The sequence below is a fragment of the Australozyma saopauloensis genome, chromosome 5, assembly GCF_035610405.1.
Source record: "Australozyma saopauloensis chromosome 5, complete sequence".
Classification (NCBI taxonomy): Eukaryota; Fungi; Ascomycota; class Pichiomycetes; order Serinales; family Metschnikowiaceae; genus Australozyma; species Australozyma saopauloensis.
The window spans coordinates 698,891-725,409 of record NC_086135.1 but is presented as its reverse complement, the minus strand read 5'-3'; the positions used below and the strand labels follow the sequence as shown (position 1 = coordinate 725,409).

Here is a 26,519-nt window from a genome sequence, read left to right as displayed (position 1 = left end):
ATTATAATTGACTTGTGACACAAATAGTAGGAAATTGATGCCGGAGACCAAAAATAATCTGATTCGTCTCGTAGAGACAAAAAGAATGGACGAGTCCGGAGTCGAACCGGAGACCTTTCGCATGCTAAGCGAACGCGCTACCAACTACGCCACACGCCCGTGTGAGGAATGGTCCCTAGCAGGATCGAACTGCTGATCTTGGCGTTATTAGCACCACGCCTTAACCAACTGGGCCAAGGGACCTTTCTTGCAATTTGACTGAGACACGGTTTTTAAGACTACATTTGTGATTGTATTATGAACCTTTGAATCTCTATTAGTGACAAAACGCCTTTAGAATATGCTCGAAATTCGCTTAGCTGTGAAGGCTTAGTGCTCAGATGAACATGAAAACAGGATTGCAACACTTCGATGGCCCTACCCGAGTTAACATACTCCTCAGAAGATCTGTGATGTTAAAAAGATACCAATACTTTTCTTGTCACTGGACTCACATCTACAGATGCAACAACAAATCCTTCTTCGAAGCAAGATTTACTTAATATTATACTTCGAAAGTGTCTCTTGATAACCATATTTCGGAATGTCGGTCCCAAACTCCGGGCTTGATCCGCATTGACCACATTGTCAGAGACAAGGCAGGAACAATGGTTGCAAACATAAAATGCAGTGCCGTGAAAATATCACAGAACGTCTCGTATTTTATTCCTTAAATTTATATTCGATGTTCTGTCACAATTATTCCAAGAAGGGCTTAATCGTTTGTCCCGTGCCATACCTCCGAATGGCCTCAAGGCATTAGAAAAGCCATCTGAACAAATGGCCAACGCAGTACCCTCGGACATGACTCGGAATCGTGGCTGTCATGCAAGATAAATTGGACATATATCCTTCTGAGTTAAGTTTTGAATTCACCAAGTTTATTTTTTTTGAAAGGTTGTCGTGCGACATCTGGCTAATATAGAACTGAACTGATATCATACAATGACTGACCTCAAATTAGATAAGCTCTCACTTTGGACTGAACACTTAGAGTCCGACCAAAGTACTCAATTGGCTGCCTCTGTGTTAGCAAATGTCAATGCAGATGATGCACTCATTGACAGAGCCACTGCTATCAAGAACTCTACTTCTGTCTTCAACACTAGTGTGAAAGTTGAAGGAGCACCAGTGACAAATCAGAAGGCCAGTGGACGTTGTTGGTTGTTTGCTAGTGGTAATGTTTTGCGTCTTCATATGATGGAGAAACTCTCGGTCAAGGAGTTCCAGTTTTCCCAAAGTTACTGGTTCTTTCATGACAAATTGGAGAGATGCAACTATTTCTTGAACACCTTTGCCGCAAACATGAGCGATGAAAAACTCAATGATGTTGAATCCCAATTGAATCAACATCTTCTCACAGACCCTACCTGCGATGGTGGACAGTTTGATATGTTCATTAACATCATTGAGAAATATGGAGCTGTACCTCATGAATTGTATCCTGATGCATTTTCTGCAACTTCATCTCGCCGTCTCAATTTCTTGATTCTGACGAAATTGCGCGAGTTTGCTGAGCAGCTCAAACTTAATTCGGACTCTCTGCTGCCTAGGGAAGCTCTGGTTTTGATACAAGAAATGCAGCAAGAAATTCACAGATTGATGGTGCTCTTCCTTGGAAAGCCACCTGCTCCAAACTCTCAATTGTCATGGGATTACAAAGATAAGGATGACAAGGTCCACACCTTGAAGTTCACCCCGCTTCTGTTATACAAGGACGTATTGGGAGTTGATGTATCTAATTGGGTCTCGCTCTTGAACGACCCTAGAAACCCTTACGACTCTTTGATCAAAATCGATAAGCTTGGCAATGTCGTTGGAGCCAAAGACGTATCATATGTCAACATCGAGGTGGATGCACTTGCCAAATACGCTGTGGAACGCATCAAATCCAACCAAGCTGTGTTTTTTGGCACCCACACCCCAATTTATATGGACAAGAAGCGGGGAATCATGGACGAATCCCTCTACAGCTACAATTTGATTGGCTTCAAGTCTGACCAGAGCAAGAGCAGTAGAATCAAATACAAGCAGTCACTCATGACTCATGCAATGACTCTCACTGCCGTGCATTTGGATGAGAATGGTAATCCAGTAAGGTGGAGGGTTGAAAATTCCTGGGGAAAAGACTCGGGCCAGAATGGTTACTACGTTATGGACCACCAGTACTTTAAGGACTACGTGTATCAGATCGTTGTTGACAAAAATGATTTACTGGAGGTACACAAGGAAGTTCTTAATAGTACTGAGCCAATTGTTTTGCCTCCATGGGACCCAATGGGAGCTTTGGCTATTTTCAAGAATGAGGTTGACATGATCTAATGACTATTTAGTTTAATCTACGAGCATATCGGGATTTTTGGTTTCAATTTTAATCTCACCAAGAATTGAACTCATTTTGGAAAGTATCGATCCGTTTCGGAAAATATTTTAATTGTTCTTTTCAATTTTGTTCATGATATTTTCATGCAATTGTCAAAACTGCAAATTAAATGGAAATTACTTGGTCACCATCGAACCTGAGATGAACAAAAATATCAGGCAAAAAAGAAATCAAAACGACTACTCATTCTAGAACATAATTGAGTATTTTAATTTGTTCAATGTATCGCAATATATCCCTTCAAACCACTTTGATACTTTTTTTTATCAACCTAAGTGATAGGTGTTACCCGCCCCTCGACATATATATATACATGAAGAAAATCCAATTTTTTCATATTACGAGAAGCTTTCTTTCACAGCTAACGGTATGTTTCTAACTATTACAAGGATGAAAAAACACACAGACCTGATCTGAGAGTGCCCCTGGGTACCTTTGCAGATAACCTATTGCCTTAACTGATGTAATGATTTGAATTTTCACTAACAATCTAGATTTCAAATGTAAAAATCACACGTAGCCGTCGCTCTGGGTAGCCTACTGTTATTCATTGTATTCGGCATCTCGTAGTTTTTTTTGATTTCATATGTACTCGTTGTATGCCGCTAAAGTTTTGGGGAATAGCTCAACCATTGAGTCTACGTATAGTCCATCCTCAAACACTTCGTTAATTCTGTTGAACAAGTATGGTGGGATATGAATGAAGAACGCTTTACGGTTCTAGCTCACGACCGTTCTGAGGGCTTTGACAATTATCATATAGATGGTCTCGAGCCACAGCCATTCGAATACCCGATTTATGTGGTGAATCATGCCAAAATCCATCCTGGTTCAAATAGTTTGATCGTTCTTACTCAATCTCCAGTGATGCTAAACTCGGAAGCCTTTACCGCGTAAACCCAATCCAGTCACCAACACCCCTTCAGTGCCCTACAAGATATTCTTACGGATCAATGTACTATATTACGAGCTACTTATTTCTTAGCAGTCAATCTTCTCAAGTAGAAGGCCAACTCCTCGCCCTCCAAGATGTAACCATCACATCTACCAGATTGACCTGGTCTAGAAGAGATGCAAGCGTACAACTTACCAGCAGAGAACTGGTGGTCGACAGCGGACTCAATGACAGAAGCAGCGGCTCTGGCAGCGAACTTCTTCTCGTCCTTGGCGGTCTTCTTGACCTCATGACCCTCCTTGTTCTTACCCAAAACCTTACCGTAGTGGGTCTCGAACCATTGCTTGAATGGGGTGGCGTCAATTTGGACAATAGCAGACTTGGTCAAGGTGTTGGTTCTGACCAACTCGTTGTTGGAAGGGTGGTAGACGACAGAAGCGATTCTGGTCTTTCTGGCGACACCTTCACTGGCCCAAGAGAAGTTACCGGCCTCAACTCTCAAGGCTCTGAACTTCTTGTTACCACCTCTGGTTCTGACAGTGTGGATTCTCTTGGCACCGATCTTGGTGTTGGCTGGCTGTCTACCCAACTCAAACTTTCTCTTCTTTCTGAACTGGGCTCTTTTAGCACCGGTTGCAGAACGCTTGTGACGAGAGTCTCTTGAGATACCCATGCTGGATGTTAGTATATTGAATACAAATCAAGGCGGTGATGTGATAGGAAGAGATCGCTTGTCTAGATCTGAAAAAATGTATGAGCGAGGGGATCATTGGGAATATGGGATACTGAAGTGAAAATTTCTTCACTGACCTCTGCCAGAGATCCTTCAATAGACTCAAGGAGTGGAAAGCATTCTTCGTTTGCGCAATGAGTTTCTCATTGTTTCCTTTCGATTTCATAGCGATGCTCAGGAGATTGCACATCTCATATTTCATTTCTGCTTTTGGAAAACGTTCGCATCCTATGATCAGGCGAGATTGGGAAAGACGGTGGAAAACGATCTCTTATAACATCACAACGGATGCCCCAACTATGGATGGTGGGTCCGTATACAATTCTTACATACTTGTTTGCTAGCTGAGAAAGAAGAAGAGAAGACTCGCTTTTGGGTAAGGTAAAATTTTCCTACAGTCGCAAGGGAGAGGAGGCACGGATGTTGGCCAGCAGGCGCGGGACTGGAGATGCGTATGACCACGTGATACTTGGGGCGCGAGCCCTAGAGGGGGTCTGCAGTTGAAAGGTTGGAGTGATGATAAAAAATAATAATAATAAATCTAGTAAATGAAAACCCTTGTAAATCTATAAGTCTTCGACACATTAAAGTATTCTGAATCATTTTTGTGTGTGATCTGGCGCGTTGGCATTATCAATATTGAGGACTCATAATACAACACCCAATCGATAAATTGTAGTGCGTTAGAATATATCTTTATGTCACCTTGGAATACAAGAATGTTATTAATTTGTTTTATATTGGGTGCAATCGGCAATTTGCTCTGTTGCTTGTGTTCTGTAGTCTCTGAAGTGGTCGAAGTTATGCGATCTGAAAGAAGGCTTCCTGAAAGTCGAAAGCTATGTTCTTTTTTAAGATACTTTTCAATATCTGTTTAACATCTTATAAGTTGAATCCACCGGTGCATTGTATGACTTGGGTTGGTTGTGAATCACGCGAGTCTTTACCCCAAAAACGTTCAATGAATTCCAAGCGGCCACACTACTGAGCACAGATCAATTGAAAAAAGAAGAGAGCACAAGAGAGTCTCGCGCTAGAACAAATAAAACTGGACACTTTATCTCAATTTAGCTTGGTTCTAGCAATGCTCTAATCATCAAAGACATGACAAATGATACATCAGACTCAACAACATCAGCAAACATACATACGACAGTTCAGAAATCTCTCATTTCGCCCGCCTCCTTAAACAAAACTCAAAACTATCTCGGGCAATGTTTGAACTCAAGTGTGTCCGGAATTATCGGAAATTAACTCATTTGCAACCACTTTAGAAGAAACATACCACCACAACATCAGGTGAAATAGAATCTCACACCACCACCACTTCTTCCATTGTTATCTTGCTTCTATGTTATTGGCTGACACCCACTATTTTGGTGGCTTGATCGAAATAGCACATTGCAGGAACAGGCTGCCGCTGCAGGACCTCATTTCCCCAGTGAGAGATAAGTATCGGGGTGAAGAATATCTTGAGCGAAAGAGAATGTGATAAATTAAATTTCAAAAGCCTAGAATTTGAGTGATCTAGAACTTTGAATGCTCTTTTTTCGCTCTTTTGAAATATGTCGCAATTGCTCTGGCGGGGTTTATGCCAGTTGCGCCATATGCCCTGGCCTCAGGTCACCTTGTCACCCCACCACTCCACCTGAAACAAGGAAGTAACAGTATAAAAGGAAGCGTTAAATTGGCCAGTATTAATTTTTCATCACTATCAACAACAACAAGTTTTCTTTCAATAAACAACAACTTTCAATACACTTTCAAGTGATATCATATTAATCTATTACTTCTATATATTCGATCACAATGGCTGTCAACCCAAAAAGCGCTCTTCTCATCGGCGGTGCCCTTTACTCTTGCGGAGTTGCCTGGATGGTTAACAACTACTACAACCAATCTTCTTTGAAGAAAATCTTCGTGAAGACCGACAAGGCCTACGAGAACGTCAAAATCATGCACCATGCCTGATTTTGCAGCCACCCACAACACTCTTTTTACTTCTTAATACTATAATGAATGACTTATGTACGAACCAAAATGACTTGTAGTTGTACCTTTTTGACATTTAAATTGTGTAATGAGCCTGTTTGTGGCTTATTCATTGTTGTAGTCTAATGAGTGAGTGAAAAAGACAAGAGAGTAAACACTCTGATTTGTGTGTTGAGGCTTTCGTTATTTGATTCTTGAGAACTAGGAGATTGTTTTGTTCTTTAGCATATTGATAAGGTATCGAAGTCTGTTTGAGGCAAGTGAGATATTTGAGTCGATCAAACTTGTGGAAGCTGAAATGAAACTAGAAACTGAACCTTCTCCTTATGAGAGAAGTATCTCCATGGCTATATTCGTCTCCACTTATGTGATTGTTTTGTAAAAAAGACCTCATTGATCGATGAAGCAACTGGGGAGTTTGAAATGAAATTCTAACTGCTTCCCGTCAATCAATAAAAAAAGGTTGGACATCAATATCACCATGAATAGTGTATTGTGATTTGATTTCGTTTCATGAAATTGTGATCACTTCAAAATACGTATGTAACAGTGTGAGCTTTGTCAATGTATTTTCAATTTCAACTCAATCTGCAAGCTTCCATTTTCTTTACCCATATTGGAGAAGAAAGAGAAGAACCATCAGTTCTTTCAAGATCCTTGTAAAGAACTCTTTTTCTCGAGCTTTGAGATTACTTCTTTAGACTCTTGTTTTGACGAAGTGCTGGTTCTTGTTCTCAGACTCCGGATGCGACTAAGAATTGACGAATGGACAATAGAGGAATCTTCTAGAATCATTCGTTTACTATCGCCATGAAAAATTTCAGTGCGACCCTCCAACGTAGAGAAGTTCGTCAACACTGTAACGTCTTCGACATAATATACAATAACCAAGTTGAGGTGGACTACTTCAGAATGCCTTAAACTCGTGTCTTTACACCTTTATGATTATTGGCCGAATATGTATAATGGAATAGAACCTCACTTGTAGTCCCATTATCTTAACTAGCAAAGCTACAAAACTAAATGAATCGCCGACACTCAGAGACATTGTCGAAAAGACAGACGTCTTTTCAAAACGAAAAAGAAAAGCCAAAATCTGAAAACTAAAAAGTAGTTGTAATTTACTCATGCACCCTTTGAATCGATGCTTTCTCTCATGAACTCCCTACCAGTTCACGGTTGGCAATGATCAAATCGGAGATACAATACTAGGAGCTTGTCTGTTCTACTGGCAAGACTAAGACCAAGCCCAAAATGAACCAAAATGGACCAAACATCCCAAACTACAAAGTAATACAGTTGAAAACGACTCCTAATTCATTGTCGCCATAATGTAAACCCCGTTGTTATTCTCCAATACTCACACAAAATGAAACACATTCCCAAACCATGTATGACTGGAAAGAATAGCAGAATGATTGGAAAGATAACATGCATGGTATGTTCCAAGAATTTTTCAGCCCGCTCTTGGCTACCTTTCGTGATGCAAACTGTGGATAGCCTATTCGCAGCCCTGACTGTACAGTGTGGAAGCTTAATACCGGCAAATGAAAAGCGATGAGGGTGTATAATGATCAATCACAAGTTATCACGACTTCATGCAGAGGCAATGTTCTGTGGCTTCCGAAATTTGGCAGAGAACGTTTTGCAAATGTGTGTAATTTGGCGGTCAATCGTAGTGCTCCTATTTGTGTAGTACAGAAGCCCACACGCTTAAGACGTAGTTGTACCTCATACAGCCATTAGAATAGGGATCTTGAAGCAAAACCACGCATGAACACAGTGACAAGACCCCCTCCGGTACCAAAGAGATATGTCTTTGAGATTGGATCTGCCAAATGCGCTTTTCGGACGAGAAAGCTGGTAGTCGTATGACTCCTCTTGCAGCCAACCCAAGTTGGTGCAGATCACCGCCCGGGATCCGGCATACAGATAGAGCGGCGTTCATTGTCGTTGCGTTACATGCACTCTACCTAGCGGAAGTAGCCGTTCTTGCAGTTGGACTAGAGCGCTCACGGCCCGAATCTGAAAATTTTTGCATGGAAATGAATCGAGAGGGATGCAAAAATCGACTTTGGAAGCGAAATGAACATCAATTTCGAAGCCTGATCCCAATTACAAACACCATCTCTCAACCAGACTCCGCCATCAAGTACTGTGCCTGAGGTCATCTCCAAAAAACGGATAAACCTGCACACACGCACATCGTCTCAGCGAGCCGTATGTAGGTTGATTAGGTAGTGCCAAAAAGCACTGTTCCATGAGAAATTTAATCTCTCTCAAGGTACTTCTACTTTCTCCCGTATCCCCCATATCAGTTGCTCGTTCATGTCTTCTTCAGACATGCACAAGAACCCGGACTCCTTCGGGCTGGCCGCAGACAGACATCTGGAAACCGCCTCCTCTGTATCATGGGAGAACTCACCAAAGGAACCCTTTGTGACCCGCTTTATCGACTCTTTCAAGCCATATCAGTTGGAAGATGATGGTGTTGACACTTCGCATATGACGGAGATGGAGAAGTCTATCTACGCTACCGCCAGACATCCGTTGGCCAGAAGATTGAAGAGCAGACATTTGCAGATGATTGCAATTGGAGGTGCCATCGGTACTGGTTTGTTCGTTGGAAGTGGTTACGCCTTGTTCTTGGGTGGTCCCGCTGGTCAGTTGATTGCGTACATTTTGGTTGGTTTCTCGTTGTACTGTGTTGTGAATGCTTTGGGTGAGTTGTCTGTGCAATTCCCTGTGTCTGGTTCCTTCAATGCATTTTTTGCCCGTTTCATTGAGCCTTCGTGGGGTTTCACCATTGGTTTGATGTATGCATTGACTTGGCTTATTTCGTTCCCATCGGAGTTGGTGGCTTGTTCGTTGACTATTCAGTATTGGAATCAGTCCGTCAATCCCGCAGTGTGGGTTGCAATTTTCTATGTCCTTATTTGTGGTATTAATATGTTCGGTGTTATCGGCTACGGTGAGGTAGAGTTCGCTCTTTCCATCATCAAGGTCTTGGCCGTCATCGGTTTCATTATCTTGGGTGTTTGCATTATTTGTGGTGTCGGTGACCAGGGTTACATTGGTGGAAAGTACTGGCACAACCCAGGTGCTTTCAATCACGGTTTCAAAGGTGTGTGTTCTTGTTTCATCACCGCAGCCTTTTCTTTCGGTGGTATCGAACTTGTAGCCTTGGCTGCCTCTGAAACCGCAAACCCTCGTAAGTCCTTGCCAAAAGCTACCAAGCAGGTGTTCTGGAGAATCACCGTTTTCTACCTCGTCACTTCTGTGATTATTGGTTGTTTGGTTCCTTACGACAACGACTCCTTGCTTAACAGTGACTCTCAGGTCAACTCCTCTCCATTCGTCATTGCCATTAGAAGCGCTGGTATCAAGGTCCTCCCTGACATTATGAACGTCGTCATTTTGATTTCCGTTGTTTCTGTTGGTAACTCCTCCGTTTACGGATGCTCTCGTACCCTTGCCTCTTTGGCAGTGCAAGGCTTGCTTCCAAAATCTGTAGGTTACATTGACAGAAAGGGAAGACCTCTTGTTGCCGTTATGATCACTAATATTTTCGGTCTTCTTGGTTTCTTGGCTGCCGACGCTAAACATCAATCGAACGTTTTCACTTGGCTCTTCTCTATCTGTTCTCTTGCCGCTTTCTTTACTTGGGCATCCATTTGTCTCATTCACATCAGATTCAGAATGGCTTTATCTGCTCAGGGTAGATCCACGGATGAGGTTATTTTCACTTCGCCTTTGGGCATTTACGGCTCTATTGCCGGTTTTATTATTTTGATCTTGATCATTATTGGACAAATTTGGATTTCTATCTGGCCAATTGGCGTCGATGGTGCCAGCAACGTCACCTTCTGGAAACAGTGTCTTTCGTTGCCTCTACTCCTTGTCATTTGGGCCTCTTTTAAGACATACAAGCGCACCTGGAACTTACTTTGGATCAGGTTGGTTGACATCGATCTCGACTCCGGAAGAAGAGAGATGGACATTGAAGTTATCAAGCAAGAGTTGGCAGATGAGAGGGCTTTGCTCAAGCTGAAGCCTCTTTGGTATAGAGTTTCCAACTTTTTCTGTTAGATTTATCCAGACTCTTCGAGTCTTCATTTTGTTTTTCAAACGTTTACATATCGTGTTACTATTCGTTAATGCATTAAATATAATTCGCAATACTCTTATTCGCCAATCACCGGTGTTTCTTCTTTTGTCGAATAATCTCCAGGGCCTGAAGCACCAACGCTCTCGAATGTTTCTGGAGGGACCGATGGAGACCCACTTGAAGCATCCACGCCAGCCTTTTCCTTGGCGGCCGCCAAGAGAATATCCTTTTGCTCTTGAGGAATTTGCACTGTTCCTCCTTTGGTGTGTGAGTACAATGGACACGACTTGTTGGTACGGATGTGACCAAAAGCACCACAAGACGCGCAGCGTCGAGTTTTACTTTTTCCTTTACCAATACCTTTACCACCTATAGCATAAACTCCTGTAGGTAACAAAACGGTGTTAGCATTGATGATTGTGCCACCGGCAGCGGCGGCAAGGTGTATAGGATCCTTGTTAGGTTTACGTCCCTTACTAAGTTTTTGTCTTTTGGTCAAGTTTGCAATCTTGACCTCTAAAGCCTTACGACGAATTTTGTTCATTTCAGCGTCATTTGTTGGAATGATCTCCTTAACGTCTGCCATGGACATCTTGTCACCTTCAATTTGCTTCTTTCTCTTGATGTATGCTTTTATGAGGCGTGGATCATGAATGTACTCAACCTTTCTTTGTACAATGTTATTTTGGTCCCGGACATGTCTTGTGATTTTTAACACATTTTGATTTGCGGATTGAGCACCCTCGCTTTTGATTTTATCCTCTTTCTCTTTTTCAATCTTTTGTTTGATGAATGCTAGATGGTTGATAGGCTTGTACTCCTTGTAGATATCGTTGAGAGTGTGACCCTCGGTATCATCAACAGTTAAGGAGCTTCTTTGAGCATACCAGATCCTATTAATCTCACTCTCATAAAGTTTTTGTTGGTAGGACGCATTTGTTACTTTTGGAACACTTTCTTTAGGAGGAGGAATGAGTGGTTTGAACCCGTGCTTTTGCGTAGCTCTAATGAGAGAGAAACCGAGGCCAATACCAGATGGATCTCCTTCACCATTGAGCTGAAGCATAGCTTTTGTTTGGTTTGAAATAATGAAACTCCGCGATGAGCTCCATGGCGTCAAGCCCTCATCAATAGTCTCATCAATATCAACATCTTTATCCTTTCTCTTTTTCTCGGTATCTTTCTTCTCAAGTTCCGTGTCTTCTTTCTCGCGATCCTTCTTGTCTTTCTTGGGATCAAATTTCTTGTTGTCATCGCCGAAAAGAGTATCGATGTCATCCAAAGATTGTTGTCCGTGTTGCATACAATCGAGAAGTGTTGCATCCTCGGGCGAAATCATTGCCTTAATCTCCTCCTCAGATGGCACTGTGTCAACTCCCTTAATTTTCCAATAATTCTGATCATCACCTTTTCTGATGTACTCCATAAACTCCTTGAGTCTCTGTCTATTTTGCATATCGTTCTGGTCAGGGAAATGCAGAGCAATATCTTTAACAGCCAACCGTCCGTTGCCATTCTTGTTCATAGTTCTGAAAACGATCATTTTCAATCTGTTTTTGGAAGTGTTAGTGACTTTTCTGGAATGAGGAGCTGGAACTTCTACAGCAGGGAAAACATTTCCAACTGTAAACAAGTGGTCCACTGGACGGAGGTAGTATTTCTGGTGGTTTCCACATCCCTGCGATCTTATAAGCAAAAAGTCTGTTTGCTTTGGCTCTTGTTTGAAGATAGGTGCTCTCATCATATTGTTGTATAATGTGGGCACAAAATCACCTTTGGCGACGTGACCAAAGTTCCAGAATGGCGATCTATCCTCAACTCCAAGAACATGAGTTTCACCAAGAGGAGCTTTTGGACGAGAGCTGTCTTCTTCTTTTTCTTTGCGGTAATAGTTGATGATTTTACTTCCCATACCGAAATTGGAAAGGATGTTAGGATTCTCCTCACAGTACTCCATACCGATCAATGTAGAGGAGTCCACTGCTGTCAAGTCTGAGGTTTTGCGGAAAATTTCCTTCGAAGTCTTTCCACGATCCTTTTTCTTCTTTCTCATCTTCACTTTCGAAAAGCAAATCAACAGACCTTGACGGACTTGGAAACGAGCACGATGAAAAGCTCTGGCTTCTTCTTTAGACAATCTGATCTTGTAGTATGGTGTTTGAAGTCGCATGGCAGGAACGGAATGCTCGATATTCAAGTTACTCAATTGACTTCTCACCTTTGCGTTATAATTGTTGGTCAAAATTTCATAAGCTTTATCATTGGATATGTTGAACTTCAGCTGCAAAAGCTTATTGTCAGTGGGTATGACTGCTTTAGATTTGGCGTTGTCCTTTCTTTTTGAAGCAGGTACGAATAAGAGATTAGGATCGTTCATGTTCAACTGTAGCGTATCTCTGGCGACGCTACCATTAAATATGTCTTCGTCATCGTAGGAAAGCTCTCCGGAGTCGTACGCCTCAGAAACCTTTTTGTCATTGAGGGATGTCTCATCTTCAGACTCGCCCGCACTTAAAATACCTTGATCATCCCAATCAGCTGTTGCTAATATCAAGTCTTTGTCGAATTCGATAAACTTGTCACTTTCCTCTCCCTGCTTTGCTAGAAGTGGTACCATTTCAATCCTGCTTAGTAGGTCATTTCTGGACTGTAGTTCTTCGATGAGATCCATATCTTCCGCCGAAATAGACCGTATTCCCTTCGTAGTGGTCTGCATGCTGTCCAAGCCGCGCTTTGACTTGAAAGCCTTCCTTTGGTCAGGTTCGATTTCAAGTGTGAGTTTAAGGGGAATGAGAGCCTTTTGGTGGCTTTTAAATGCAATTGCAGGACGCTTATAGCTGAAGAACTTCGGTTCCAGCAGAATTATTGTGCTAAAGTTGAAGGGTTTATCCTGGGTATAGGTTGGAAAGTACTTTGCCAACATTCTAGGTTTGTAGGAGATTTCCATGTTGGCAACAAGCTTTTGTAACTTTTGTGCACGTGCTGAAATTTCTTCAGGTGATCTACGCTTTTTGCTTTTGGGAACAGTAGGCTCAGTAAAGTGTTCTTCCTCCTCGAACCCTAGGCCCATGTCGTGGAGTCCATCGTCCTCAAAACCAGCAGAGGCGCCGAAATCATGCAAGCCGTCAGACCCATCTAGGATGTCGCCACCGATATTATGTAGATATGAGTCTTGTGGAAGCGCATTCTGCTCTGTTTCCTCACCTCCAAATATATCATCAAACTCGTTATCCGCTGCCACCTGTAGGTCCTCCTCTTCGGCCACAGTTACTCCCAGAGGTAGCGGTGCTTGTTCATGTTCGTCTATGAGGGGTTCCTCTTCGGGTAGTTCATCGTCTGCAAGTTCATCTATGTCTTCGTAGTCAATGGCGTCAGCCGCGTGTTTGGTGACTTTTTCGGCGAAAATGTCGTCAATTATCTTATCATCTGGAACGTCGACATCACCAGGTACTAGCTGGGAGGTAAAATCCTCTAACTGGGCCGACATTGGGGGTGCACTGTGGCCGTCGTTATGGAATAGTTAGAAAGTGGTTGGTGTGGTGTAAGGGTGTAACATGGAAGTGAAAAACTGGAAATGGTATAACTATTCTACAGCGAGACTGAGTTTTTTCTATTCATTTTTTGGAACAGGCAAATTTGATGAATTTTGTAAGAATTCATTTCTTCAATTCTCTGGTGTTTATTTCCTTACTCGTCATCTGCTCAATCATACCTGATAGCCAGCAGTATGGAAAATTCACATTTATGCTGCTTCAGTTCATTTGACTTGGTTTATTTCTAAGTGTAAGAATTTAAGGAACATTAGTCTGTTATCGGGCCTGTTCTGAAATTTCTCTAGTTCCTAGTGTTTTCTGTGAGGTTTCACTATTGAAATTGTTCTACCAGTGATTGAAGGACAAATTCCAATTAACATCATGAAGATTGTTCTGAACCAAGACTAAAAATTTATCCACAATCAAGCTCGCTTGGAGTGAAAGTTGTAAATTAATTTGTTCCAACCCGAGAAATTTTTGCATTATCCTAATTTCTTACACTACTAATCTATCTGAGACCTGTCACACATACAAACCACTTCAGAGTGTTCTTTTGATCTTTACGGGATTATTACTCGGTTCCGTTTTTCTTCCAGTCAACAAGCGGCTCTTTCGAAATCCGAATTCACGCTGCGATCATGCCAATGGCTTCTAGATCGCATACGAAACAGCTTGTGTTGGTCATGATCTGTCTGAATCAGATCTACGATGGACTGGCTATTCGTCTTCTCAACACAGAAACACAAGAAATACATGTCATGGCAAACTTATCCTTATTTCAGCTTCGCATCAAGCTGCTTCTCGAAAAGAAGACATATTCGGGTGTCCCCACAATCATAGTCGTTAATAGAGATATTCTTGTGACGATTCGCAATTTGAAATTCTTGACACAAAATGTGCTAAAGAATATTTCTGGCAAAAGATCCGAGGATTCGACTCGTGATATTTCTCTCAGTGATAGTTTACTTGATTCTAAACAGATCAATGCAAGCTCTAAAACGGAGCAATGCAATGCAAATTTAATTGTCGTGAATGATCTCAGCTCTCAGTCCGAACATTCGATTGTCTCTGCTTCGCAAATCGCTTTACAGCAGCTTCTTCGTTTCCTCGCCATGTATCACAATGGCGCCTTTGCTTCTATCTTTGGGTTGCGCCAGCTAGTAAGTGACCCACTGAAAATAGCTAAATTCACAGCGACTGTAACTGGTCCCGAAAATCAACCGATTCTAGAATTTGATGATCCGGAGGAGGACTCTTTTGAACTATACCAAAATCTCTCCTCTGGATGGGACACTTTAACCAAAATCTTACTAGTGGCGAGATCGGTTCCATACCTCCCCGAGGGTTCATGCCTTACCGAAGAGCTGGAAATTGACGAACTCAAAACTGTCTACACTCGCTGGCTCGAGACAAGTAGTATTCAAGACGAGTCGATGTACACGCAATTGCGCAAGTATGGTTTATTGAAGGATGATGAAATACCAAGCAATTCTGAAATTGCTCCACCCGTCCCTATTACATTCCAAAAATTTGTCGAAAGTTTCAAATCTACTTAGCTTTCACTTGCCCAGGTCACGTGGCTGTTTTATACTATAGAGACATCCATCAGATCTGAAATTATTTCAGGGACCAATTATAATGGCATCGGACAGCACGACACCTGAGCTGTCGTTGCCGATAAATTGCGCCAATCTCTCGCTATCAGGTCCAGGTAAGGATGGTGAGGCCATGTCCGAACACAGTGAAAATACAGGCAATACTAATGAGTCGGCCATTCCAGTCCCAACCACAAGCACGGCTATTGTCGATAATCAAAACAAAAGAAAATCGAAAGTATCGAAAAGGTTCAAAAAGAAAAACTCGGAATTAGAACTGGAAAACGTGTCTGCGAATGAGCCAACCACAAATGCGAAGAGACGAGGTTCTCTGGTATCTAACAATCCTCCAGCAAAGCTTCATAAGCGGAAACAAATGTGGGAGACAACGACAAAAGCTGCAATTTCGTATTTTGACAAGCCAAGGGGCGGGATAAATCTCATGATCCTCCGACAATTCATCCAAGACGTTCTCAAGGCAAAGCCTGCGTCTCAAAACTACGTTTTCAAAGCTGATATGTATGGTAATGTCAAGAACATGACTGTTGTTTTTGTATCAGGATTGTTTCAAAATGACTTGAATGCTCTAGAAATATCCAATAATGAGCATTTACTACAATTAGAGCGAGACCCCAAAACCTCTCTCCCGTTTTTGTACAACAAATTCGAAAAGCTAATCCCAGTGAAACTTCCAACTAATCGAGACACATTAGTGGCTCCGATGAGTGTACTTCTCAAATGTCCATTATCAGGTAGACAAAAAAAGAAACGCATGATGGAGAATAAACGGAACAAACTAGTGATAGACGATCTTTTATTGACAGAAACCGAAATGCGTGATAACAACTACCCAATTCACAGCAAAATTAATACTTCAAACGAGAATGCTCTACCAGATGGTTGGAAGGAAACACAGAGCTTCGAGCATGATGGATCACACACCTTTGCTATCGATTGCGAGTTCTGTGATGCCAAATCCGGGAAAGTGCTTACTCGTATATCGATTGTAAATTTCCAGAATGAAGTCATATACGATACTTATGTGAAGCCACAGGAAGAGATCATTGACTACAAAACCAAGTACTCTGGTATCACAGAAGAGATTTTGGAGGGAGTCACAACGACTCTCGAAGAAGTTCAAGAAAAGCTCTTGTCTCTAATTTCTGATAGTGACGTTTTGATCGGACATTCCTTGGAGTCTGACTTAAAGGTGCTTCGACTTCGTCACCCCAGAGTCATTGACTCGTCATTAGTATACGAACATCACAATGGATTTCCGCAAAAACCGGGTTTGAAATGGTTATCTGAACAATTTTTGGATCGCAAGATCCAAAAAGGTGAGAGTAATGGTACCGGGCATTCATCAGTAGAAGACCTGAACGCTTGCTTGGATCTCATCAAGCTTAAATTGATGTCTGGCCCTCACTTTGGACGTAACCTGGAGGGCACTCTCTTCGATGAGGGAGTGGGCGCAGCTTTTGAATCTAGGGCACGAATCATCGATACTGAGGTATCGCTATACAACAACATATTAAAAGATAGCGACAATGTTGATATTGTGAAGGTTTCCGATGATGATGAGGCAGTCAGTACTTTTGACGCCAGAATTGACGATTACTTTTTCAACTTGATATGGTTGAGAGATGGCAGAAAAGCGCTCAAAGCGCAACATGAAGATAACGGAGAAGGGCATGACGAAAACTCAGGAAAAGAAGGAGGTCGTGAATCGCTCTTGGCTGACATTAACAATAGATTGTTGCAAATTTACGCAGCACTTCCTTCCGGATCGATATTCATGATATGCTCAGATGGAGGAGACACAACCGAGATATCAGGCCTACAAAGTACGCGACGAGAGTATCAAAAGCAGCTTCGATCTGGAGTTGAACCGGCAGACATAACATCCGACGTTTGGGACACAGACAAGCAATTGCGTTTGAGCCTGGCAGTTGGCGAGGCTCGGAAGGGTTTTGCCCTTATTAACGTGAAAGATTAGCTCAAGCTCTATAGAATTATTTACGAAGTGACGACTAGATTAAAATTAGACTCCTTTTATTTTGCACAAAATTGTATCATTCATGTTCGATCACACATGGTTCATATTCCTTCTCTCCTTACATACCCAATCCTGAAAGAGACGAGATCTGGTCATCTTTCTTGTCCATCGAAAGTGCCAGTTTCAAGTCTGCGTTGCCAGAGCCCGTTTGAGGAACCTCCTCTTTCACTTCCACTTCCACTACCGGTTCCGTGTAGTATTTTGCTGTTTCGAGATCAATGAACTCGTTGTTTGCCACCAAAACGGAGGGCTCTTTCTCGCTGCTGCTCTTTTTTATCCACCCTTTGAGTTTTAAGTCTGCTGTGTTGGCTGATATCTGGGGGCTATACCAATCATTCACCCACACGACAGAATCGTCCATGTGAGTTTTCGATCTGACAACTGGGGTGGCGGGTGTGGCACTCTTTGCGAACATGAGGAAATATCTGAGAGGTTTTGATTGGTAAAATGTACTAGAAGAAAGAAATTATGGGGATCTGGGGTGCATAGAGCAGGTGGATGTAAATAGAGGACAGTCTAGTTTGGGGCACGAAATTTTGGCTGAAAATTCATGATTTTAAAATATTATAAGATGAAAAAATAGTTTCTGGACTCAAGTGCTTGTGTGGGGAGCGTTCGAATTAGGAGCGGAGGATTTGTTTAACATGGAGAATCAAACACAACTGGGCACATAATTATGTTCGTGCCATATACACGGTCGCCAACATGTTCTACATGTATCTGAGACTTTCTCCCACCAATAATTCTGCAAGAAAAATCTTAATTCTGACTTCTATTTGGAAGTCAATATGTACTCATTAATATAGGAACACACGGGTAATGTTCACTAATTATCAACCACCGTATTTAAGCTACAATCCAGATCTTCTCCATGATCACGATGCTCTGTAGATGCCGAACCCATTCCTTCATTCGCCGCCGGGGGGTTCACAGCTGATGCTATCAGCGCTCTTTTGACCGACTCGAGTTTCTCCTTTAGTTTCCTCCGCCTGGCGATATCAGCAGCAATTTTGTTCTCCAACCAGCGCTTGGTATGGACTGGTTTCTGGCCATAGAATGCCTCATATTGACAGAAAAGACAAAGGCTCTCGTCGATAGCGCCCAGAGCAGCGGGCTCGCAACACTCTGAGGTCGTCCGCTTCTTCTTCTTTTTCTTTTTCTTCTTGCCAGCCTTACCGCCCACACTAAGATCGAGATCTAGCAGCGCCGCAAGATTCATCTGGCGTAGTTGTTCCTCCACATTGTTGGATGTAGGGATGAGCTTTCCATTACCATCGTATTCGAACGTGAACTCACATGAAGGCTCATTAGGATCAGGGGTGCCAAGTCGCGGCGGTCCATCATTGAGCTCAATTTCGATGTGGTGCATGGCGCCCGGTCGGCTCAAAATATGTCTATTCTCATCCTGAACTTCCTCTATATCGTAGTCATCCTGAAGGTCTTCCTCATCCCCAGTGAGACAAAGCTCCTCGTGCAACCCTTCCTCATCCTTGTTACCGTAGGGATCAAATCCCAAACTCTCGCGTGGAAGATCCATCGCTAAGCAGCTTTCGAAAAGCTGATCTACCTCATTAGACTTGGGTCTAAACCCGCGCGATACAATCTCATCCAAACGACTTTTGAGAAACAGCATATCCTTTTCTGTGAACAAGTTTTGGTTGTTTGTTAGCGAACTGGCGCCTCCAGAAGGTAGAGAGTTGTTCTTCTGAGATGGAACCTTCTTCCCGTCCTTGCCGTTTTTGTCCGACGACTTCATGTGCTGCTGCCAGTATTGGTATGATTTTTTTATATCGAGTAGTCGCTGGACGTCTGGCGCCGAATTCAGGGGATCTGAAGCGGATGCCACTGGTGGTGTTTCAAGCTTCGGAGGCTGCCCCATAACCCAGGAATATCAGTTGGTTAGAAATATTTGAATGTTTTCTCGGATTGGTCTAATTAATTGAACGGCTGGTCTGGTCTTAAAGTGAACAGGGTACGAGGCAAGTGCTCACGATTTTATAATTTAGTAATGGAATATGTACTTGACACTAATGGCGGGGTGAAACATATTTCAGGTGTATGGAAATATGGGAAATATGGATTTTAGTTGAAATGCGCAAACACATTGAAGTATCCAAAACTCGATTCTTTACTTATTATGGCTGTTTTTCTTTTTTTTTTTATTATTTCTTTGGTTCATGGTTACATTATTGTAACCCGGTCAATCGATTCCAACATAGAATGAATTGAGCAAAATGACGGTAGTATACAATATGATATTAGCAAGAAAAATCTCGATTCAACTTTTTTGTACACTCTCTCTTTGGTTTAACGTCAAAATATCAGCGTCAAAATAAAATGCACACCTAATCCTTCTTCAAAGTTCTCTGCTTCTCTGCGTTCTTGACCACCTTCTCATCGACAAACAATCCCTTTCTCCGGCGAATGGCGTTCATGTACTTACGCCCAACATTCTCTCTTTCCTCATAGATTCCTAGCTCTTCAAGCTCCTCTTCGGTGTGTGGAACCCAGAAAGGATCAATATCTAACATGTCGAAGCCATCAAAAATCAATTGCGGACTGGCGGCTCCAGATGTACGTTTTCTCATTTCCTCTGTGAACCCAAATGCTTCGACAACTGGAATCCTAGCAGTAATTGTGAAGAATGGAGTTCCTTCCTTCAACTCTTCTGAAATGATCAGGCCTCCTCTCTTCTGAACAACAGCATACACCTTACCAATGACATCTGGCGATGCTTGGATTTCACATGTGTACATTGCAAGGAACAAGCGAGGAGAATTCTTCAAGAAGGCTGCATGAATGAGTTGCTTAGTCATCTTCAAAACACGACTACTCAAATTGAGAAGTAACTCCTCGGTCTCTTGTCTATATGTCTTTCTCAAGACAACAATAGTGCCTTGAACCGGCTCTGCAGCTAAGGGTCCCTCATTCATGGCTAGTTGATACCCATTGAGCACATTAGACTCGAATACAAATCTCGTGGTGTCCTCAGTTGAGAAAACTCTGCGGAACTGCTGGTTATTCAGTGGACTTTCGACAAGAACATTTGGACCAATTCTTCTTGGGCCGAAACTAACAATGCTGTCAACAAGGGAATCTGTACTGCCAAAAGCTTCGACAAATTTTTGCTCTGAAGAGTGTTCTTTAAAAAGCTTTTTCAATTCATTTTGAAACTCTAGTAATTGTTTGCTTGGACGTTCGTCTGGGTGTTTGAGTCGTTGAGCTATTAACTCGCTGATCTCTACCTCACTTTTGATCAAAAATGCGGTCACTTCTGTGGGCATAGGGTACACTTCGAGCTGAACTTCGACCTCGTCTTTCGAGACTTCAGTATCGTCTGTATTGACAACAACCTGAGCCTGAGTTGAAGTCGATTCGTTTGCCAAACCTTCACGGAATGGAATGACGGGCTCTTTGATTGTGACCTCGCAACCGGGCGCAAATCTCTTCTCGAGATCTTTGAGACATCTCTCTAAATGCAACTCACCAGCCACACAAACGATCAACTCTCCTGAATCATCATCAACATACCACTCTAAGACAGGATCAGCCTTGGATAGCAAATCCAATCCCTTTTCGAGTTTGAAGAGTTTGAGTGGATTTTGTGGCTCAATAGTAACTTTCATGATTGGTTTATTGTGAATGAGAGTTGACGTAGAAGCCATGTTGATATAAGGCTTCTCTTCGGGGACCTCCGACATGATGGTAGCATTTTTAAGAATAATGTCACCAAGCCCGACAACACCAACCAAATTTCCGGCAGGAACAGAGTCAACCCGAACAAACTCTCTTCCCATTATAAGAAGAAGATCTTCTATTTCAATGTCTTCAATCAATTGCTCGATGTTTGTTGGGTGCTTCTTTGGCAAAGACGGATCGTATTTAGGACCCACAATGCACACACGCTGTCCCTTCGAGAGCTCTCCAGAGTAAACTCTAGTAAATGCGACTAAAACTTCATTTTCGGCTTCTTCCTCGTCTTCGTCGTCTTCATCCTCTTCGAACTCCCATTCGAACTGGTCTGGCCTGGTTTCAAGATAAATATCATCGCCATCCCCGCTCAACTTTGTAGCTGCCATTGCAGCTGCGATTTCTGCGTCAGCTTTTCTGGCTCTCTCTCTGGCCAACCTTTGTTTTTCTTGCACATCTGCCGAAGAGAGCTCTGCGACAACCTCTTTTGGTAATTCACGTTCGGGAACGGAAATCATTTTAGAGACGTAAGCGAATGTGTGATCTTCAGGATCTGATGCGTCACAGTTAATCATGGCACTTTTGAATTCTGGTTCTATGAGCGAGTCCTCATCCACAGACTCTTCTCCCACGGCAACTGCACTATACAAACACTCTTTCAAGATTCCCTCGATTCTTTCTTGCTGCGCTTTCTGTGGATTTGGTAAGTATTCGATTACTGCTCCAAGCAAAGCGTGACTAAGTGGAATCCACTGTGACATCAAAACGTTTAGAAGATTTTTGTTGTCCTTGGAGCGCATATCACGAGGAGGAATTTTTGCGCCTAGCTTAGCTATGATTTTCTCTATTTTGCTGTCATCCCTAGCGATTACAATTGAATCGTAGATGCTCCATATTTGATCCAATATGAGAGTGACAAACAATGGCTTGAGGTTGGACTGAGATGATTTTAATTTTGAACCGGGGATAATTTTTTTGTTTTTCATATCCAAGTAGTAGTCGCCCCATAATGTTTTTGCAAGAACTGCCTGTGAAAAGCCGAGCTTTGCCGAGTAGATCTTTGAAAAAGTATTGATCGAAAAGGCCCAACCGTCTATGGCAGATGCGAATATGACGTTATTTTTCTCTGGTGCAAAGTACAAGTCTGAATCCGAGCGCTCGACATACTCGCCCTGAGAACCAGCCTCCCTCCATTTGAGATCGTCTTCCATTCTGTCACCAGCGAAGAACGACCCAATCACGGAATTGACCTGCTCAATGATTCGCGAAATGTGTTGATATGCCTCCAAAGGCGATAATTGCCATTCTGTTACAAGACGATCTAGCTTATTGATTACAAGGAGTGGCTTTAGGTTGTCCACCCAACATTGACGTAGAACATTGACTGTTTGAGAGCAGACACCTTCGACAGAATCGACTAGAACTACTGCACCATCACAAAGTCTCGATGCTGTAGACACTTCGGAGGAAAAGTCGATGTGGCCGGGTGAATCAATCAAATTGATGAGATGCTCTTTAAGCTCAACTTCTTCTGTACCCTGTTTCCGTCTCATAATATTGAAATACAAGGAAATTGCGGAAGCTTCCATAGTAATGCCTCGCAATTGTTCATCCTCACGCGAGTCCAAGAACCGGATCTTTCCTGCCATTCGCTGTGAGATGATACCATTAGTGGCAAGCAAAGAGTCACTTAGAGACGTCTTTCCATGGTCAACATGGGCCAAAATGCAGATGTTACGGACATTGGCGGTGTCTCTTTGTAGTTTATTGATTGTTTCTGGAGCCAATTTCATTTTGGCTACTTGGGGATGGAAGAAGGCGTTGCTGAGGCAATGGGTAGATGAGGTCTAATTAAAGGTTATGTGGGGGACACAGATACGAAGAACTTTTGATCATGGGATAATTTTAGAGCTCATTTTTGAGTTTGAAGAGCAATTGAGTTTTGAATTATATTCAAATTCTCAGCTTCAACTTGGCATGTCTTAGCTCTCTTACCCTTCAATAGCGTCGAATAGATTGAGAGATTGTTTGTAAAACAAACTGTTCTGAGTGGAAACATTTTATCGGGAGAAAAAATAACACGAAAATCTTTCTAGCTTAGCTGTTCATGTTTTTGAGTCAACTCCTCCTTTGAGTTCATTCAATGTAGAGTGTACTGACAGAACTACTGCCATGATGATTTTCTTCGTTGTAAAGACAGTCTTCTATTGATTAGATCTAAAATTGATTGACTGATGATATCGAACCCATTTTCATTGAGGCGTTCGATTTCTCGTTTGATTGAACCACCGAATCCCAGCGAAATCATGAGAGACCATCATTGGCAAGCGGCAATGAGTACAAACTGTGTCATTTCCATTCTTAAATAACAAATATTTTATCGGAAGCCTCTTCTACAGGGATGATTCTTAAAAGATGACGACTCTTTGTGGCTCGCAATTGCACAACTACCCCCAGCCAAATCAAAGCTAAACTTGACTGAACAAATTCCTATTTCCTCTTTCTTTCTCAATTCTTACCTTTTTTTTTACCGTCTTGAATTGCTGATTTTTCAATTCTTTTTAACTTCATAAAATTGGTGAGACTTCTGTTTTCCAAGTCCCTCTATTTACTTGCGATGTCTTACCAGTTCACTTAGCGATGAGTATTCATATCTGATAGAACAGTTACAAACAACATACACCACAACTTATGAAAATGCATTGCCCTCTTTGCGGAACACCTCTTAAAAAGAATTTACTTCTGACTTCCTTGGCCCTACTAAGTTGTCCGCAAGAGAAGTGCCTCTATCCTTTCAACTTGACAATGGAAGAAATCCAACAAAAAAAGCTAGTGATACAAGTCACAGAAGCTGATATCATGCGCCAAATGAGCGATAAACTCAATCAGGCAGGTGTCGATGCAGAGATCAACCTGTTCATAGTAAGGGAGGATTCAGAGGTGATGGAAAAGAAGTGAGGGGGTCAAGTCTGGTGAAGTTAGTTGCGTTTCTAGGTTTAATCTCTTCAGTCATAGCTCATTTAATGTCCTTGATCTGGTTTGAAAGAGGAGGGTACTGTCAAGGGAGTACAGCCTCAAGGCATTCATCTGGAAGGGAAAGTAAGCACATAATACCGCCGATTAAATACTGAAACTATTGAGCGTATGTCTCTCCAATGAAGTATATTCCATTGCCATCTTGAGACTGCCAGTCTTTGCTCATGGTGACCTACAATATCTCTAAAGGGAGGAAATCAATCGGTGTAGCATTTCAATCATCTTGGAAATATCCATCTTGAGAACATAGCAAAAATCCAATTATATATATATATATATATATATATCACTTCTTGATTGTACCTCTCATCTATCTTCTTACGAAACCATACATCAAGCTTTGGTCACCACAACCATCTCCCAAACAGCAAAGAGAAAATCTCACAGAAATAAAATATAATATTACGAAGAAATAAATTTCAAACCAGACTGCCTTTTTTGACCGTCGAGAACTAATCCACTTTGTTCTTGTTTCACGTGGCTCGCACCGGGTAACTGTCGTGCCTTCACAGAGTTGCCCACCACTTATCCGAAAAATTTAAAACACCAGCTCCATACAAATAGAAACCCGCAACCCAATTCCCCGTTGCTAACTCCGAAACTCACCCCATTCAATCAGGCGTCAGTAACCCCCGTGGCCCTTCTATTGTCCCCAACACCGTCGCCCCCCTACAATTCTTTCCCCTACAAAACTATAACACAATGTCCGATTCCAACTGGAAACAGTCATTGAATCTCCCTGCAAAGGATACCCGTGTACAGACCGAGGATGTGCTCAACACAAAAGGTAAGTCCTTCGAAGACCTCAACTTGAAAAGAGAATTGTTGATGGGTATTTTCGAGGCTGGTTTCGAGAAACCCTCTCCTATCCAAGAAGAATCTATTCCCATGGCCCTCGCAGGCCGAGACATTTTGGCCAGAGCTAAGAATGGAACGGGTAAGACCGCTTCCTTTGTTATTCCTTCGTTGCAATTGGTAAAGCCTAAAGTTCCTAAAACGCAGGCTTTGATTTTGGTTCCAACCAGAGAGTTGGCTTTGCAGACATCCCAGGTCGTGCGCACCTTGGGTAAACACTTGGGCATCAACTGTATGGTGACTACCGGAGGAACTAACTTAACCGACGATGTTATGCGTTTGAACGAACCTGTACACATCTTGGTCGGTACTCCTGGTAGAGTCTTGGACTTGGCCTCTAGATCCGTAGCCGACTTTTCCGAGTGTCCCTTGTTTGTCATGGACGAAGCTGACAAAATGTTGTCCAGAGAATTCAAGAACGTCATTGAGCAGATATTATCATTTTTCCCTAAGAACAGACAGACCTTGTTGTTCTCCGCCACCTTCCCTTATGCTGTGAAGTCTTTCATGGACAAGCACCTCACGAAACCTTATGAGATCAACTTGATGGATGAATTGACTCTTAGAGGTATCTCTCAATTTTACGCCTTCGTTGAAGAGAAACAAAAATTGCACTGTCTCAACACTTTATTCTCCAAATTGCAAATCAACCAATCGATTATATTTTGCAACTCCACAAACCGTGTTGAGTTGTTAGCCAAGAAAATTACCGAGCTTGGATACTCCTGTTATTACTCACATGCTAAGATGCCTCAGCTGGCAAGAAACAAGGTGTTCCACGAGTTCAGACAAGGAAAGGTCAGAAACTTGGTGTGCTCTGATTTGTTAACTAGAGGAATTGATGTTCAGGCTGTCAATGTCGTGATCAACTTCGACTTCCCCAAGTCTGCTGAAACGTATTTGCATAGAATTGGTCGTTCTGGTAGATTCGGTCATTTGGGTTTAGCTATCAACTTGATGAGCTGGAATGACAGATACAGTTTGTACCAAATTGAGCAGGAGCTTGGAACTGAGATCAAGCCCATTCCTGCTGTCATTGACAAGTCCTTGTATGTGAACGAGAATGAGGAAACTATTCCAAGACCTTTCAAGCTTGAGGAGCTTCCAAGAGGTAAGGAGAGAAGAAATCCAAACGGCAACGTTGGTATCCCTCCATCAAATGGGGCATTTGGCCAAGGACAGGCTCCAAAGGCCGCCCAAGCCCCTCAACCTTCAGCAGTACCTCAACCTCAGGCTTTGAATCAAAGACCACAAGGCCACCAGGCACCTCAAGCTGGCCACCCAGCCCATCCAGGCCAACATCCACAACAAGCTGCACACCCTCAAGTTCCAGGAGGACAACTCCCACCAATGCCTCCACAAGACGGTCAGTACCCTCAATTCCCTCATCCATATGGATATCCTGGGCAATATCAAATGCCTCCTCAGTTCAATGGTTACCCTATGTATGGTGGCCCTGTGCAACCGCAACAACCGCCACAACAACCGCAACAACCGCAACAACCACAACAACCACAACAATCAAAGTAGGTTGATGGTGTAATCCGCGGGATAACCAACCAAGAAAAAAAGAAAAAAAGAAAAAAAAATCTAAAATACAAAAA

At 42.4% G+C, this 26,519-nt stretch overlaps 9 protein-coding genes and 2 non-coding genes across 11 annotated transcripts; 5 read left to right on the top strand and 6 right to left on the bottom strand.

The window, feature by feature from the left end:
* Positions 1 to 86: 86 nt before the first annotated feature.
* PUMCH_004207 lies at positions 87 to 159 on the bottom strand. Its single transcript has one exon. It is a non-coding gene; the product is annotated as a tRNA-Ala (tRNA).
* Positions 160 to 169: 10 nt separating this feature from the next.
* On the bottom strand, positions 170 to 243 carry PUMCH_004206. Its single transcript has one exon. It is a non-coding gene; the product is annotated as a tRNA-Ile (tRNA).
* A 741-nt stretch (positions 244 to 984) lies between these two features.
* Positions 985 to 2,361, top strand: PUMCH_004205 (uncharacterized protein; the record flags this gene model as incomplete). Its single annotated transcript, XM_063023152.1, has 1 exon — positions 985 to 2,361. The coding sequence occupies one exon, from the start codon at positions 985 to 987 to the stop codon at positions 2,359 to 2,361; it is 1,377 nt and encodes a 458-aa protein (XP_062879222.1).
* A 1,035-nt stretch (positions 2,362 to 3,396) lies between these two features.
* Positions 3,397 to 3,990, bottom strand: PUMCH_004204 (uncharacterized protein; the record flags this gene model as incomplete). The annotated part of the gene is made up of 1 exon (XM_063023151.1): positions 3,397 to 3,990. One exon carries the CDS (start codon positions 3,988 to 3,990, stop codon positions 3,397 to 3,399), a length of 594 nt encoding a protein of 197 aa, XP_062879221.1.
* A 4,380-nt stretch (positions 3,991 to 8,370) lies between these two features.
* PUMCH_004203 (uncharacterized protein) lies at positions 8,371 to 10,131 on the top strand (the record flags this gene model as incomplete). Its single annotated transcript, XM_063023150.1, has 1 exon — positions 8,371 to 10,131. One exon carries the CDS (start codon positions 8,371 to 8,373, stop codon positions 10,129 to 10,131), a length of 1,761 nt encoding a protein of 586 aa, XP_062879220.1.
* Positions 10,132 to 10,226: 95 nt separating this feature from the next.
* PUMCH_004202 (uncharacterized protein) lies at positions 10,227 to 13,637 on the bottom strand (the record flags this gene model as incomplete). The annotated part of the gene is made up of 1 exon (XM_063023149.1): positions 10,227 to 13,637. One exon carries the CDS (start codon positions 13,635 to 13,637, stop codon positions 10,227 to 10,229), a length of 3,411 nt encoding a protein of 1,136 aa, XP_062879219.1.
* Positions 13,638 to 14,321: 684 nt separating this feature from the next.
* On the top strand, positions 14,322 to 15,239 carry PUMCH_004201 (uncharacterized protein; the record flags this gene model as incomplete). The annotated part of the gene is made up of 1 exon (XM_063023148.1): positions 14,322 to 15,239. One exon carries the CDS (start codon positions 14,322 to 14,324, stop codon positions 15,237 to 15,239), a length of 918 nt encoding a protein of 305 aa, XP_062879218.1.
* Positions 15,240 to 15,321: 82 nt separating this feature from the next.
* Positions 15,322 to 17,274, top strand: PUMCH_004200 (uncharacterized protein; the record flags this gene model as incomplete). Its single annotated transcript, XM_063023147.1, has 1 exon — positions 15,322 to 17,274. The coding sequence occupies one exon, from the start codon at positions 15,322 to 15,324 to the stop codon at positions 17,272 to 17,274; it is 1,953 nt and encodes a 650-aa protein (XP_062879217.1).
* An 886-nt stretch (positions 17,275 to 18,160) lies between these two features.
* Positions 18,161 to 19,213, bottom strand: PUMCH_004199 (uncharacterized protein; the record flags this gene model as incomplete). Its single annotated transcript, XM_063023146.1, has 1 exon — positions 18,161 to 19,213. The coding sequence occupies one exon, from the start codon at positions 19,211 to 19,213 to the stop codon at positions 18,161 to 18,163; it is 1,053 nt and encodes a 350-aa protein (XP_062879216.1).
* Positions 19,214 to 19,679: 466 nt separating this feature from the next.
* Positions 19,680 to 22,817, bottom strand: PUMCH_004198 (uncharacterized protein; the record flags this gene model as incomplete). Its single annotated transcript, XM_063023145.1, has 1 exon — positions 19,680 to 22,817. The coding sequence occupies one exon, from the start codon at positions 22,815 to 22,817 to the stop codon at positions 19,680 to 19,682; it is 3,138 nt and encodes a 1,045-aa protein (XP_062879215.1).
* A 1,945-nt stretch (positions 22,818 to 24,762) lies between these two features.
* PUMCH_004197 (uncharacterized protein) lies at positions 24,763 to 26,445 on the top strand (the record flags this gene model as incomplete). The annotated part of the gene is made up of 1 exon (XM_063023144.1): positions 24,763 to 26,445. One exon carries the CDS (start codon positions 24,763 to 24,765, stop codon positions 26,443 to 26,445), a length of 1,683 nt encoding a protein of 560 aa, XP_062879214.1.
* Between the last annotated feature and the right edge of the window lie 74 nt (positions 26,446 to 26,519).